Source organism: Ictalurus furcatus, chromosome 10, assembly GCF_023375685.1.
Source record: "Ictalurus furcatus strain D&B chromosome 10, Billie_1.0, whole genome shotgun sequence".
Classification (NCBI taxonomy): Eukaryota; Metazoa; Chordata; class Actinopteri; order Siluriformes; family Ictaluridae; genus Ictalurus; species Ictalurus furcatus.
Window position 1 is genome coordinate 6,717,511 of NC_071264.1, and position 16,423 is coordinate 6,733,933.

The following is a 16,423-nucleotide window of genomic DNA, read 5'->3' on the forward strand; positions in this document are numbered from 1 at the left end:
TCGACGCTGAGTACGTCCTCATGAATAAACATGAATTTTTAATAGTAGCTCCAGCATCTCGGCGCACATTGGGGTGATTCAGTTGAGGAATATTAACAGTAAAAGCGTGAACCCCCCCCCCAAAAAGGACTTTTTGCATTCTCCAAGACTTCAAGGAGACCATGGCGTACGCCAGGGCTTCCTTACTGGTGATTTTACTGCAAATATTCCTCATCTGTTCAGCTCAGGTAAGTTTACACTCTAAGCCATCTTACTGTAAACTGTTGTTCAGATGGAGAGTGCAGTGATTGAGGACGTTATTGTCTCTAATGGGATGTATTTCAAATGACTTCATTGGAATTGAATGCTGTTTTATTATTATTATTATTATTATTTGGACCATACTGTCCTAAAGACATTTTTCATAACTATAGCCTAATTATATATTTGAAGGGTATTTATCTCCACTTTTTTTTTTTTTTTTTTACATCAGTGTCTGTCTGATATGGAACATCACCACAGTTTTAGTAGAGCACTGGTAATAATAAATCTCATAAATAGATTTAGGTAATAAAGCGGTGTTAATAATAACCTGATCTGCAGTTAGGGTTGCTCTATTAAAGTGACTTTCTGTAAAATATTATGTTTATGGCTGAAATATGTTTTGACGACACCATTGTTAGGAAGCCCAGCAGAATAAAACTTTCAGATATTATGATGAACTTTATGAAATGAATTAAATAATGATTCACTTATGTGTGTGTGTGTGTGTGTGTGTGTTTAGAGGGGCCCGCCTGGTCCCAGGGGGCTACCTGGCTCTCCAGGTTTTCCTGGCATCAATGGCATCGATGTAAGTCCTACGTTGGACATTTTCTTCAACTCTTTTATCCGTACCTTTATTTCACTGCTTAATTTTCAGAGATGTTCAGAACATGAGTAGGACATCGTTCTCTGTGACGTGTCATTTATATGAGTACTTTGTTTGTTTGTTTGTTTTTAGGGAGAGAGGGGTCCAGGCCCCGGTCCGGATGGTCCCCCGGTAAGTAGTCGATCGAGTTGTAGTTGAAGACAAATGCCTGCCTCGCTTCTATGTATACATCGTCACATTTCATACTTTAATCTTTATTATATTGTAGGGCCAAGACGGAGACGATGGGAAAAACGGTTCTAATGGACTACCAGGAACTCCAGGAGCAGACGTAGGTCTTATTATTACTATTATTATTCACATTCTTTCTGCATTTCTTTGAACATTGGTTTATAACGGTGTTGAAAGCTCTTCATTTCTGAGCAGTATCAGTAGAGGCAGGGCACAGATGCTCTATTGAGCACACACTTTCTATAGTTTACCTTGGCCCCAAGGAAGAAAAAAAATGCAGGGGGGGTTGGGGGCTCATGAAACTTGAAAAAAACGTGGTGGACATCAATTTGGCTATTTAGATGAAGAGAGTGGGAGGAAATAGAGAGAGAGAGAGAGAGAGAGACCCATATGGGCTTCATGCAGACAGAAGCCTTTTTGTGTGTAAGGAGGAAGGCAGAGGGTCTGGACCACCACTGCTGTGGATGGAATGGTGCCTTATGCTAAGGGACACCAGACAAAATGGCTCCTGTATGCTGTCCACAATGCTCAAGAGTTAAAGAAAAGATTGAGTGTAATCATGTAAAAGCAATTTATCGCTTGAGATTTTAAGTGCGTAATCATAATAATGGACAATGTGTCACAACAGCAACAAGCTAGTTTATTCCTCCCACTATATTAATTGGACTGTAGGCAAATGAACGCATTTTAGAGTGGCGCACCTTAGACATTTCGTGCTCCTTCGCTGTAGCACCGAACTCGTCTTTGCGCCTTTATATACTGAAGACGCGGTGGGCGGAGCCATATACACCGCAGCTGTGAATCAGACACTCGCAGACATCTGACCTCTGACCTCTGGCTATCAAATATTTACTTTGACATCAGTATTTTTCTTCTTGCAGCCTTTAGATTTTAATTCCAGTTAGCACATTCGCCCGATTACATACATACATACTTAATCTATTCGGCGTTCACGACCTCAATCGGAAACGCGAGTTTATAAGCTACAACAAACAGATATGCGAAGAAAGCGTTCTGTATTCAGGTGCTTAACTTCATTCTCCGGGCCATCAGGGTTACTCAAGTATTATTCAGTATTCTTGAGTAAATTGATATTTTACATCATTATTATTTTTAAAAATGGTTTCTTTTATTTACTTATCTGTTTGTTTTTTGTTTTTTTGTAGAGGTATATCCGGGCTGGATAGCTTCGATCGTGAGCAGTTGAGCTTTATAGAACAGTCGTAGTCATGATAATGACATTATTTGAGGTCTTCGCAAATTTGTCTTCGTTTAGCAATCTGAAATCCACTCACGTTAATTGTGTACCAGCCTATAAAATAGCACTTTGAAACCACAGTTGTTACCAGCTGATACGATTATGATAATAATAATAATAATAATAATAATAATAATAATATTATTAAAGGGTTGGGGGGGGTGAGAAACACTGCTCATGGGAGTTGCAGCAGTGTCTATACAGTATATCATGTTATATAAATAAGATGTTATACGAATTGTCAGACATTGGCCTTGGATGTAATATAGTTCCTTGTCATGCATTTAAAAAAAATATATATATAAACACAGGATTGCGAATTCCTGAGACACACCTCCCTTTTTTGCCAAACTCCGCCTCCCTTTTTGCCAAACTCCGCCCCATGCACACATCCATCATACAGGGTCTGAATAGCGATTTCTGTATCGACTCCTCACTACATGCATTTAGCTACACTCTGAACATGGCTTCATACGAGTAAACATTAGGTTAACCTCATAAACTCCCAGAACCTTTCCAAACTTGTATTCCTCACTCATGTAAATACATAACTTTCCTGTTGAATTCACAGTTGGTATAGTGTAGTAGTTTAGTGCTTAGCACCTAAATATACTATCAGTGTGCGGTTTTACTGACTCGTCTAGGCTGAGTAGCGTAACACTTGTCAAATAATAAATCATTCGCACATGTTCTACATTTAAATCATTATTATACACTGTAATTGGCTGTGTTTATTTCCTCAGGGTATCACTGGGCCTGTTGGAGAAGCTGGCCCAGTTGGGCCCATCGGACCAAAAGTGAGTCATATATTATAAATGCAGAGATCCATTTTAGGAACGTAATTGAAATTTAAAATCCACCTTTCATATTTATCCAATGTTGTTAGGGTGAACCCGGCGATCCTGGACCTAGAGGGAAACCTGTAAGTGAACAAAATTTTCAACGCAGTCCAGATTCTGGAACCTTCTAGGCATATTTTACATTTTCCAAATGCTTCAGAACGTAGAATAAATATCATGAGGATACAAAATCAGAAAATAAATGCATATTTAAAACATTTAAACACTCTGCCATCTCTCGTATACTGTTATTAAAACTATACGGCAGAGCTCCCCTTCGTAATTTATTATAATATATATAATTATACACTGGTCACACACTGTATAGTAATAAATTGTATCTTTAAAATGGTTAAAAGTTTTGCACGTCATTTCAGTGACAGTTTTCCTTGAATGATTTTATCATATTTATTTATTTGTTTGTTTATTTATTTAAGTCCTGTCCCTGTACCGATTCGGATTTTGTTCTCTCTCTATACTCTAGGGGGTCGGCGAGGATGGAGAAGCTGTACGCTTATTCTTTTTAACTATATTTGAATTACTGATCATTATTACTGATATTAATTTATCTCTTGTAGTCACCATGCCGGTTTTTAATTGACCATCTTTCCCACGATTTGCATGTTTCCTTGGAAGGGTGCAGATGGAGAGGATGGATTGCCAGGAGAATTGGGCAAAGCTGGACCTCCAGTATGTAGACTATGAAACATTCCTAGTGTTACCAACAAAGCCTATTAAACGACGATGTTTTAACGCTGTGTGTGGTGCGTGACAGGGGAGCCGTGGAGTAAGAGGGGCCGTTGGCCTTCCTGGACCGGCAGGACCGAGAGTAAGTCTTGCTGAATATGTTTTAAAACATGGATTCTTACGTGTATTTGAGTCGTGTATCTCAGTGGGAGCATTGTTAACCCTGAGAATGGTTTTTCTCGGTTTGAAACACTTCCTAGGGCCCCCCTGGTGTTTGGAACGGTGAAGAATTGGTAAGAAATTTTTACATGACGGAAGTTTCAGCTGCCACAAAAGTCTCTAAAATTATATCTCGTTACGTTTGTCCGTCTTGCCGATGTCAAACGACGTACGTATCAAATTTAAAACGTTTCAACGAGTGATTTCAGCATGTACACAAGGCTGCTTAGAGTTACATTACCGCTCAAAAGTTTAGACACACTCATTCTTTATTTTTTTTTAATCCACATTTTAGAAGAATAATAAAGTCATCAAAACTCTGGAAGAACACAAATGGAACTATGGGAATTATGTTGTGATAAAAAAAAAAAAATCCAAAATAAATCAGAATAATTTAGTATTTTAGCATCATCGAAGTAGACGCCGTTTTTTTGCCTAGAATATTCCAGAAATGTATTCTTGGCGTTTTCTCGACCGATTCCTTGAGGAATTTCCCCGAGATGCTTTTTAAACAGTATTAAAGGAGTTCACACCGACGCCGGACTCTCATCGGCTACTTTCCGGAATATCTCGCTCAGAGTCATACGTTTAAAAATATTTTTTTTGTAAATATAATGCTAGTTTTCTAATGGAAAAAAATGAATACGTCGGCACGGTTATATTTTTGTCTACGACACCTATTTCACACGTTTAATCACACACCTTCAGATCAAAAGCTTTTTAAGCTCATGAGAAACATTTCAGTCGAGTGTCCACAAACTTTTGACCGGTAGTGTAGATCCACCTTTAAGGATTGACTTGACTTGACTATGGAAAAGTGTGTAGCGTGTTTTTGTCGCGTGGTAATCACGGTTTTGATTCCGTTTTGCAGTGTCCAACTTCCTGCACACGGGGACTGACCGGCTATAGCGGACTTCCAGGAATGAAGGCGAGTTGAAGTTTAACTGAAAAGTGACCGAATGCCGAATCATTTTGTTTACTAAAGAGAGGAACTTGATTGTTTGTGCACGCAGGGCCACAAAGGTATCAAAGGTGAATCTGGAGAACCAGGAAGACAAGGACATAAGGTAACAACTGTAAAGTGGGTTCCTGTACGTTTGACAGGATTTCAGGTTTTACGAATTATACACATTCCACGCCTGTGTTGTGTAGTTGCAGGTCAGCAATCAAGCTAAAAAACTGTTGTAGTACAGAGCAGGCTTTAAAATGAAAATACTTTCATGTCGAGTACGAATTGTTTAAAAGTACTGTTCCTCATATTCGATCGTAGGGTGAAGAGGGAGAACAAGGCGCCTCTGGAGAACCTGGCGCACAAGGAAAACCTGTAACATATTTCTCATGGACAAATTTTTCAGAAATCATGTCCTCATTTACCGTCCTTGTTTATTCAACCACTGTGAATGTGTGCGTTGTAATTTCAGGGAACACAGGGACTAAGAGGGATCACTGGTTTGATGGGTCCTAAAGGTGACAGGGTAAAGACGAACATATTTAACGCTTCCAAATGAAATACTTTAACAGGTGACTGTTTTACTATGAAACCTCTGTAAACTCTCTCAAATAGGGCCCTCGTGGGATCGATGGTAACGTGGGTCCTCAGGGCGTTCAAGGAGCTTCTGTAAGTGTCAGAATCCGTGTCGTGGTGTTTTTCTGTCCTAACGAACCTCACCTGTGCGTGTGGTCTTTCTTCACGTGATGATATCACGATAACTACTTTTCTAAACCGGATTAATATTAAAATAGTGAAATATTAAAAACGGACATCTACAGCATCCACTTTTAGAAACGTGTCGAAAACCATACAGCGGGGGAAACAAGTATTGGACACGTCAACATTGTTTTCAGTAAATATATTTCCAATGAGGGTTATTCACATGAAATTTTCACCAGACATCAGTATTAACTCAAGAAATCTGGAAATATAAAGAATTCACAACATTAAAGTCCATAAAGAAAGTTATGTGTAATAAAGTGGAATGACACGGGAAAAAGTGTACTGAACACACTAAGAAAAAGCAGTTCTCCAAGGAAACAGCTGAAATCCGTAAGTAATTACACCCCCTATCTGTGCAAATTAGTATCAGCTGGGTTTGTAAATTGATGGTCTATAAAAAGGCTTTTCGTTACCAAGGTGTCACATAAGAAACATCTCATGATGGGTGAAAGTAAAGAGCTCTCCCAGTTAATACTGATGTCTGGTGGTCAGACATAGCTCAGTGGTTAAGACTGATCAGATGGTCATGAGTTCAAATCCCAGCACTGCCAAGCTACCACTGCTGGGCCCTTGAGTAAGGCCCTTAACCCTCAAATGCTCAGTTGTATAAATTATAGAAATGTAAGTCGGTCTGGATAATGGCGTCTGCGAAATGCCGTAAATGGTGAAAATTTCACTGTGTGTGAATAACATCATTGGAAATATATTTACTGAAAAAAATGTTGACAGCGTCCAATACTTCTTTCCCTCACTGTACACGAACAGTCATACTACAATTAGTGATTCAGTCGTTTGGAACATAATCTGATTCGTCCATGAATTTAGGGCCTGTGTCGTTTAAAGAGTTCTTTCACAATGACTCAGCGGAATAATGAACATCTCTTTAGGGTGATCAAGGGCAAAGAGGAAAAATGGGTGAGACTGGACCAAGTGGAGCTCAAGTGAGTATTAGCAAGCCACACGTTTAACTTCAGTACATTGCCTCGTCAAACTATAGGACAAAAGCAAGAGTCGTATAGGATTGGGTTCAATATACACTTCTTTATAGCGTAACCAAATAAGACCACACCGGACAGTGGTTAAAAGTAATGCTGTCGTTAATTTAGTTTATTATAAACAATGTGATCTGTATCGTCTAAGGGGCCTCCGGGACTTCGAGGCAGTGTAGGTTTGATTGGACCTAAAGGAGAAGCTGTAAGTCCACATTCATTCATATTAATGTTAACGTTTCAATTATAGTACAGACAAATCTCAGTACAAGTGTTGTAGGAAGTATAGTGAGCATTTCTGGTTTCTTTCCCAAAGGGTTTGCCAGCAATAGATGCTCGTGAGGGTATCCCAGGATTGCCAGGCAGCAAGGTAATATCATCGTTTTAGTTGAAAAACAAGAACATAAGTGGGTTTGTATGTTACTGGAGGTGTTCACTGTCACTGTTGCTGTTTTAGGGTATCCCTGGCAAAGTAGGTCCTCCTGGTGAAGCTGGCCTTCAAGGGCTGCCTGTAAGTATGACCTTTTGAACATGCGCGATAACGATTGAGAAATCAATTTGAACTCCAGGGTTTCCTCCCGGTTCTCTGGTTTCCTCACACCTCGCAAAGACATGCCAGTAGGTGGACTGGCATGACTGCATGAAAGTGTTCAGGATTGCCATCCCATCCAGCGTTTAATCCCAGTGATAGGATAGCAACCGTAACCAGGATGAAGCGCTTACTGAAAAAAAAATGAATTCATGACAGCAGTTTGAACAGAACTAGAATGATTTTAAAATAATAATAATAATAATAATAATAATAATAATAATAAGCAAGTGTTTTTGTTTTCATGTTCTCCTCAAGAAAGCATTTGAATACAATGATGTCTTTTGTTTCCTTTAGGGTTTGCCAGGCATGCCAGGTCCAAAGGGTGAGAGTGGCAAGAAGGTAGGCATTCACAATTTTTTCATGTCACCATGGCTGAATCTCCAGCCACTATATATATAGTAGTATACAGGTAGATAATACATTGAGGCATGACAAGACAAGAAGAAACTTTAATATAATAACGCATTGCGGGAAAGCACATCTTATATCTCAGTACGAAATTATGCCACACGTATGGACAGATTAGCATGAGTGTGTGTTAGGTATTAGCACGTGACCAGTATTATGACCTCTGGTCTCCTGTAGGGGGAAACTGGTGATCCAGGTGTGGCAGGACCAATTGGGAACAGCGGAAAGCAAGTAAGTGGAATAATGAACAGAAAATGGTTGGCAAGTGATGCACTGGTCTAGTTTGGATTTTTCCTCACCTGCTAAATCACGCTTGGTTGGTTGGTTGGTTGATTTCAGGGCGAACGTGGTGAAAAGGGAGAAGTAGGACCAGTAGGACCAAGAGGTGGGACAGTGAGTATGCTTCCACTTACATATCACTGCAAAGAGCAGACACGGAACTATTGCTCGAATAATGTCCTGTGCTGGTGTCTTCTTCTTCTTCTCTCTGATTTTGTAGGGTGAGAGAGGGATGAGGGGTCCAGATGGGCCTCAAGGGCAGCCAGGTCCAAGGGTAAGTATCTAGTAACTCTAGGCAAAGAGATAATCAATAATGTCACAATACAATGGAAGAGATACATTTGTTTAGTGATTCAAAAATATCTGATAGTCAGAAAGAATTTCACGTTGGGATAAAAGGCCAAGAGAGGAAATAACGAGGATCAGCGATAGGACTCGAGAATGAAAGGACTGAAAGGGGTAGAACAACAACAACGTGAAGAATAAGAATGAGAGAAGAAGGGGAAATTATTAGGCAGAAAGGACTGGGAGTGAACAAAACCGTACTGTTGAAGTAATAAAAAATTTCCTCAAAAGTATCCTATACAAAATAACCCACTTTTTAAAAAAAAAAACAACAAAAAAACGTATCAGTTTTATTTACAAAAAATGCAAATGTAAAATAAATAAATAAATAAATAAATAAATAAATCAGCTTCCGTTCTGTGTGAAGAGGCAATATGTATGCTGTATTTCCGTACTCAAGACATTAGTCTTAGTACCCAATCAAAGTGTTGAACAATCCCGGACACGTTACTCTTGGTCCACATTTTCCGATTTCACGCGCAGTTTACAATCCAAATTGTAACGGAACGTCTTAATAAAGCGGCGTCTCGGTGCTGCGAAAGAGCCATGAATAGAGTGTTGTTATTGAAGCTGAGGCACTCAGGGTTATTTTCTTTGGTAAGAGGATATTCGGGTTAGAACGGGGGTCTGAAAGAAGTCTCTGTTCAGAAGGAATTCCATAAACCAGCCAGGCTAAGGGTATCAGGCAATCAGGGCCCACATCCACACACAGTTAGCGACACCAGCTTCAGCAGCACACTGCTTACAGAGTCACCTCTTTTTCATTTTTTAAAAAATTTTTGTGGTTACCATGCATAAATGATTCAGTGTTAAAATTGTGTGTGTGTGTGTGTGTGTGTGTGTGGGTATTTGTCTGCAGGGACCTATAGGGGATCTCGGTCTACCTGGCCTACCAGGTGCACCTGGTTTTCGTGGTCAGAATGGCGACAGGGTAAGGCAAGGATTAAAAAATAATAATAAATGAACATTACCAAAAATGTAAGAGTTTAAATATGACTTTATATTATGTAGTCCCATTTCTTATATATATATATATATATATGAATGAATAGAACACTGCAGGGTATGTTGTTATAGGAAAACGATCAGTGTCGAGCTGGTGTGATTTACCACCTCATAGTGGATTATTTTCCTATAACAGCAGTCCTGAGGTGTGTGTGTTTCTCTCAGACCACAGCAATCTGCCAATGATTACAATGTTTAATTTATTCATAAATAACACAATTAAAAAAAAAAAACCAGTTTAGTTAATGTTGTGGAACATTCCATTGTGAAACAAATTAGTTCCTGTTCTCACTCACGATATTGTAGATTGTGATATACAGTAGTTAATTGGCTCTCTCAAAGTCAATAAGACAAAAAATATATATAAAAATATATAACGCGGCTCGTCGTGTTACTGAGAAGCTGGAAAGCGCAAAAAAGTCCCCCGTCCGAGAAGATTCTCCTGTGGCAAAAAACATACTGGCCATTACAAAGCGCTGACCTGCGAGACTCTGTTAATACACTGATCATACATTTTCTTTTTTAAATAATAATAATAATTTTTGTAACTCTTTATAATAGTCTTAGATTATCTGCTGTTAATATAGATAGAAAATGAATCCACACCTTCTGTCCAATCAGATTTGAGAATTGTGGTATCTTTCATAATCTTGTTTATTTGTCCAATATATACTCCATTCTACCACATTATCAGATGTTCCAAATCCTAGGCATTCACTGTTTTCCTCAATCTTACAAACTTGCGTCAATTTTAATATGTTAAACAAGCCTACAGTGCTGTGAAAAATAACTTGATTTCTTCTGGTTTTGTCTCTCTCTCATACTAAATACAGCATAAAACAAAGGCAACCTGAGTAAACACACAATACAGTTTTTATATTTATTCACATTTCACCAATGTGAAAAACTAATTGCCTCTTTAAACTTAAAATCTGGTTGTGCCGTCTTTAGCGGCAATAACTGCAACCAAACACTTCTGATAAATGGAGATCAGTCTTTCACAGTGCTGTGGTGGAATTTTGGTACACTCTTCTTTGCAGAACTGCTTTAGTTCAGACACACTGGAGGGTTTTGAGCATGAACTGCCTGTTTAAGTTCCTGCTACAGCGTCTCAGGTGGTCCAAGTCAAGACTTTGACTAGGCCACTCATTGATCATTGTCTTGCTGCATAATCCAGTTTCACTTGAGTTTCAATTTACAGTCTGAAGCCCGGACATTCTCCTTTAGGATTTTCTGGTAGAGAGCAGAATTCATGTTTCTCTCAATTATTGCAACATCCCCACAGCATCACACTGCCACCACCATGCTTGACCGTAATTCTGATGTTCTTTTTGTGGAATTTGGTGTTTGGTTTACGCCAGATGTAACGGGACTCCTGTCTTCCAAACAGTTCCACTTTCGACTCATCAGTCCACAGAACATTCTCCCAAAAGGTTTAAGGATCATCAAGGTGTGTTTTGGCAAAATTCAGACGAGCCTTAATGTTCTTCTGGGTTAGCAGTGGTTTTCACCTCACCACTCTTCCATGGATGCCATTATTGCATAAGTGTCTGATAGTGGAGTCATGAACAGTGACCTTTACCGATGCAAGAGAGGCCTGTAGGTCCTTCGATGTTGTCCTTGGCTCTTTCGTGACTTCCCGGATGAGTCGTTGCTGTGCTCTTGGAGGAATTTTGGAAGGTCAGCCACTTCTGGGAAGGTTCACTACTGTGCAGTTTTTCCATTTGGAGATAACGGCTCTCGCTGTGGTTCTTTGGAGTCCCAGAGCCTTTGAAATAGCTTTGTAACCCTTCCCAGACTGATGTATTTCAATCACCTTCTTCTTCATCATTTCTGGAATTTCTTTCAATTTTACCCAGTGTTACTGGGTAAGACCTTTTAACCAACTTCATGCTGTGGAAAAAGTTCTATTTAAGTGTTGATGTGATTGAACAGGGTTTGCAGTAATCAGGCCTGGTTGAGTCTAGTCCAGCTGAACCCCGTTATCAATGCAGAATACATTTTCACACAGGCCCAGTTGGTATAATAATTTTTTTGGCGTCAATAAATAACATTATCATTTAAAAACTGTATTGTGTGTTTGATCAGGTCGCCTTTGTTTTATCTTAGAATTTGTTTTCTTTTGTGAAACAATTTAGAATGAGAGGTACACAAGAACAGAAGTATCCAGGATGGGGGCAAATACTTTTTCACAGCACTGTGCAAGGCAGGATTTAAAATCCACTGATGTTCAGCAGTAAAAACGCTAGAAACATTTATCTCGGAAATAAACAACATATGAGAACCGTTAGGATTTCCTAGGACTCGGACTCAAGGAAGCAAAGTATTTTTTATCTTTAGATAAAATAAAGTCTTACAACACTTGACTTAACTGCTTTTTCTGATCGGTATCAGGGTGCAGTCGGTCTCACTGGTCCAAAAGGCGAGCAGGTAGGCCTGTATTATCCGTCTGTCTAGAACGTAGCGTCAACATGCATCGTTTCTCTGTTTATCTGTAGCATCTTCATCTGAAAATGCTCTGTGCTTGTCTTTAGGGAGCACCTGGTGAAGAGGGCGCTCCAGGAGAAAAAGGGGACGTAGTACGTAATTCAAAAGTGTTATTTGTGGCTGAATCTCATTTAGAGAATTGAATGACTGACTTGCTGATAGAGAATCTGTGAGTCAAGACCGTAACGTTTGAAGTTTCCTCTTTCCTGCAGGGTGATGAAGGGGAACCAGGCGAGAAAGGTTCGGTGAGTTGGACATAATTTCAGAATTCCGTTAGGATTAGCATGTTGTTAGATCGGTACTTGACACGGTCACGTCCTTACGCCTGGACTTGCTGTTGTTCAGCTGGGAAAACCGGGCGATTCAGGAAACAAAGGTCCAGAGGGAGTGCGTGGACAGCAGGGACCTGAAGGTGAACCAGGTCTGTCAGGACCCAGAGGCATGCAGGGAGAGCAAGGAGAGCGTGGATTACCTGGCCCACAAGGACGACCGGTACGCTCTTTATTCTTATTATAGCCAGGCAGTTAAATTAAAATGAACCGCCCCGTTAAAAGCCAACTGGATCCTAATTTGAAGTATGAGAGCTGACAGTTTTATGAGGCCCTTTTGCTGCTAATCCACTTGTGGATCATGTGATTGTGCAGTTAGTTACACAACAGGCTGAATTTGTCCCTGTAGTGAAGCAAGTCTTCTTGGATCACTGTCTTTCAGGGTCGAGGACCCACAGACCGACACATCAAGCAGGTCTGCATGAGGGTTATGCAAGGTCTGTGTTTAAAATATAAAACACTAACAAATGATAACAGATTGAGTAACGTAGTGTGCGATACAAGTCCGTTATTACCAGCTCAAGTTTGACTAAAGCCTCCTCGATCCTGTTCTATCACAGAGCGGCTCGCTCAGCTTGCAGCGAGTCTGACGCGGCCACTGTACGGCATTACCGGGTCGCAAGGTCCTCCCGGCCTTCCCGGACCCCCCGGCTCGCCTGGAGAGCACGGCTTCCCGGGACACGCTGGAGCCAGAGGGTTGCCAGGTCTTAAAGGACCTCCTGGACGTATTGGACTGAAAGGACCTAAAGGTACAGGATGATAAACATATGTCAGTTTAATTGCTTTGGCTTTGAATCGAGGTGATTGTCTGTCTGTAATCTTTTCATAAGACAAACACTAAGTACTTACTTGTTCACAGTGTCTTACAAAAGTATTCACCCCCTTGGCATTTTTCCTTTTTTTTTTTTTGCCTTAGAACCTGGAATTAAAATGGATGGGGGGGGGGGGTGTATCATTTGATTTACACAACATGCCTACCATTTTGAAGATGCTAAAAATTTTTTATTGTGAAACAAACAAGACAAAAAAAAAAACAAAACGACAGAAAACTTTAGCATACGTAACTATCCCCCCCACCCCCCCCCCAAAAAAAAAGTCAATACTTCCATTTTTTAATAATGGATTTAATGGTGCTCCGTGGAATGTTCAAAGTTTCGGAGAGATAGATAGATATTTTTTTGTATAACCCAACCCTGATCTGTACTTCTCCACAACTTTGTCCCTGACCTGTTTGGAGAGCTCCTTGGTCTTCATGGTGCTACAGACTCAGGTCTTTCAGAACATGTGTATATATACACAGAGATCATGTGACACTTAGATTGCATACAGGTGAACCTTACTCAACTAATTATGTGACTTCTGGAGGTAACTGGTTGCACCAGATCTTATTTCGGGGCTTCCTAGCAAAGGGGGTGAATACATACGCACACACTTTTCAGTTGTTCATTTTTGAATTTTTTTTGTTTTGTTTTTTTAAACGAGTTATTTTTTTTCCTTCATTTCACGTCACCAATTCGGACTATTTTGTGTACGTCCATTCCATGAAAAGCCAAATAAAAATCCATTTAAATTCCAGGTTGTAATGCAACAAAATAGGAAAAATGCCCAGGGGAGTGAATACTTTTGCAAAGCACTGTATGTCTGTGGCAGTTCAAAAACTGCAACAAAAGCGGAAAGTGAAAATAAATTGCTGATGCCTTTATAAGCTTCCTGTATATTTGTGTTATAAAGGTGACACGGGAGACCGAGGAGACAGGGGACCTACAGAACAAGGGCCGAAAGGCATTCCTGGGCCACCAGGTCTTCCAGGTTAGTTCTACTCGGGTCAAAATGATCTACTTTACTAAGGGGCATGACGTTATAGACAAATAATCCACAACTCAACTGGATTCATTTCCTAGAAGCGCACACTCCGAAGTGTTATTGGCAAAAGCCAACAATTTTTCATTCATCAATGAACGACATGCTTTTGAAAAAAAAAAAAAACCATGAAGTTACATTTAATGTTGTGCTACGTCTGTGAAAATCAGTCGCGGTTACATTATAGCAGCTATAAACATCTCTCGCTAGTCTCTCCTTTTCTTTCTTACGGCTCGTCCCGTAAATATTTCACCTATTTATAATTAGCCTCCCATTATGGAGAGTGTCTACGTTATGTAGAAGTCCCTGCGGAACGATAACGGATCAGAAACGAGACGTTAATATAAAGCCGTGATCTGGATTACGTGCGAGGGAAAACGGACCGACACCTTCGGAGCCGTTCGATTTGTCAATTCGACGGCCATTACAATCGTGGTTCTTTGTAAACGTAAAACAAGGTGATTTTACTCCCTGCCACACGAGCGTCAGCGTAAGTTCACGAGCCTGAACACACACACACACACACACACACACACATACACACATACACACACACACACGCGGTATCTGTAAAATTCAGATGTAAATGAAGGAGTTTTGTATTTATTTCAGTAAACATTTTTAGATCGCTAATCATTTGGGGTGAAAATAGGGATGCCTTGGGAGAACTGAACTAAGGGAATACGGTATCGGTTGCTGTCCAGCAGCCACATCAGCTCACACAAACACCTGTATGTGCCTGTGTAATTTCTCAGGTGAGGCCGGGCAGCCCGCATATGGCAACGACGGGCGCGATGGTATGAGAGGGCCTCCTGGTGTACCCGGAATGCCCGGCATTCCAGGACCTCCCGGTCCACCTGGTCTTAACGGATACTGCGAGCAATCACAGTGTGCATTACCAGAACCTCCACCTCAACCTCTCAAAGATTCTGGCATGAAGGGACCAGACAGACTTTAAAGTGGCCGCAGATTTGAAGTCCAGAGACTAACAGAAGGGAAACCCTTCACCGACGTCTTTATTTTGAGGGTAAAACGTTTCCTGCAATCACAGTGTGATTATGTCCATAGTGCTTTCTGATTTTCCTTAAAAACATATACCGTGGGACGTTTTTAAGCCTTGAAATATTTCCGAGACATCTCTTTGATCGTTCTGAAAAGGGCTGAACGTTCCAGCATGCACAAATGGACTTCCTATTAAAAAAGAAAAAAAAAAAAAAAAAAAAAAGACACGGATGAATTCTTTTTAAATGGTCAGTCATGCAATAACTTCCATAATACACCCAGGGGAGTTATTTTCCCAACTGAATAAACCAGGGCACTCCTGTCTTTACCGAGTAACCATACGTCATGAAATGTACACAAAGATTCATGTATAGTCACGTTTCAAATGCGAAAAGGTTTATACACTAGTACATAATGTAAATACAGTTCATCATTACCTCAACTTGACTGTTCTTCATGCCAATTTTTAACCCTTCAGAATTAAACCTATTTCTAAAATCAGCGTAAATCATTTTAAACCTTTGTTCAATTACATGTAATTAAGTGTTAGTCTTCCTATTACCCCATAAGTACAGTCTACTAATTACGTTCAACGTGTGATCGTTTCAATGGTATTATTTATTTTCTAAAATAATAAAAAAAAAAGGTTCGATGTCACACCTACATTTGTGAAAATGGGTGAATAAACGGTTTTGATAAAGCTCTGCATGTTTTTGTACGTGACGAATATATGGTATTGAACAAATTCACATGCAGTGTTCAGACACACCTCGTGTCCTCAGTGTATTCCTTTATTTTGTTTTCTCTCATCAGTGAACAGGTACAACTTCTCTCACTATACTAAAACACATACCCAGTGATGGTATAAATAACCGATCTAATAATACACGTTTCAAATACGTAAATCAAGTATCCCAAGTATGTTTTGTTTTTTTGTTTTTTTTAAAGTTACGCACATCAAATAAAAAGGCATACAAAATATAATCGCAGAGGTCCAGTTTGAAGCCAAAACACACACACACAAAAAAAAAATAGAAATAAAAATCACACTATTGACATGGCAGTAATTAGTAAACGAAGTTTGGATAAACGACACAGACTAGATCCCATACCTTTCACATACACACCGTTATTCAGTGTTGGGGGTTTTTTTTTTTGTGACTCGTGATTTTCCTGCCGAAACTTCTCCAAATGCCATCGGGTTATCCCCACAAAATGGCCTCTATTCGTTTTAATAAGGCATTTTACGATCTTCAAAAACAAAATAAATATTGAAATGATACCTATGCTGTTGTATAGCTGTAAAAAAAAAAAAAAATATATATATATATA

At 39.7% G+C, this 16,423-nt stretch overlaps 1 protein-coding gene across 1 annotated transcript; it reads left to right on the top strand.

Moving 5' to 3' along the window:
• Nucleotides 1-99: 99 nt before the first annotated feature.
• col9a1a (collagen, type IX, alpha 1a) lies at nucleotides 100-15,926 on the top strand. The gene is made up of 32 exons (XM_053634694.1): nucleotides 100-227; nucleotides 764-829; nucleotides 980-1,018; nucleotides 1,116-1,178; nucleotides 3,080-3,133; nucleotides 3,223-3,258; nucleotides 3,660-3,683; nucleotides 3,812-3,865; nucleotides 3,951-4,004; nucleotides 4,123-4,155; nucleotides 4,953-5,009; nucleotides 5,095-5,148; nucleotides 5,352-5,405; nucleotides 5,503-5,556; nucleotides 5,646-5,699; nucleotides 6,683-6,736; nucleotides 6,936-6,989; nucleotides 7,101-7,154; nucleotides 7,242-7,295; nucleotides 7,671-7,715; nucleotides 7,962-8,015; nucleotides 8,124-8,177; nucleotides 8,284-8,337; nucleotides 9,268-9,339; nucleotides 11,808-11,843; nucleotides 11,948-11,992; nucleotides 12,113-12,145; nucleotides 12,246-12,392; nucleotides 12,612-12,666; nucleotides 12,790-12,978; nucleotides 13,961-14,038; nucleotides 14,845-15,926. Exons 1-32 carry the CDS (start codon nucleotides 162-164, stop codon nucleotides 15,045-15,047), a joined length of 2,043 nt encoding a protein of 680 aa, XP_053490669.1. The 5' UTR covers nucleotides 100-161; the 3' UTR covers nucleotides 15,048-15,926.
• Nucleotides 15,927-16,423: the final 497 nt, after the last annotated feature.

Coding starts and splice junctions, on each gene's coding strand:
- col9a1a (XM_053634694.1), top strand. CDS start 162: ATGGCGTACGCCAGGGCTTCCTTACTGGTGATTTTACTGCAAATATTC. Junction 5,700..6,682: donor AGGGCGTTCAAGGAGCTTCT/GTAAGTGTCAGA, acceptor ACATCTCTTTAG/GGTGATCAAGGGCAAAGAGG. Junction 12,146..12,245: donor AACCAGGCGAGAAAGGTTCG/GTGAGTTGGACA, acceptor GCTGTTGTTCAG/CTGGGAAAACCGGGCGATTC.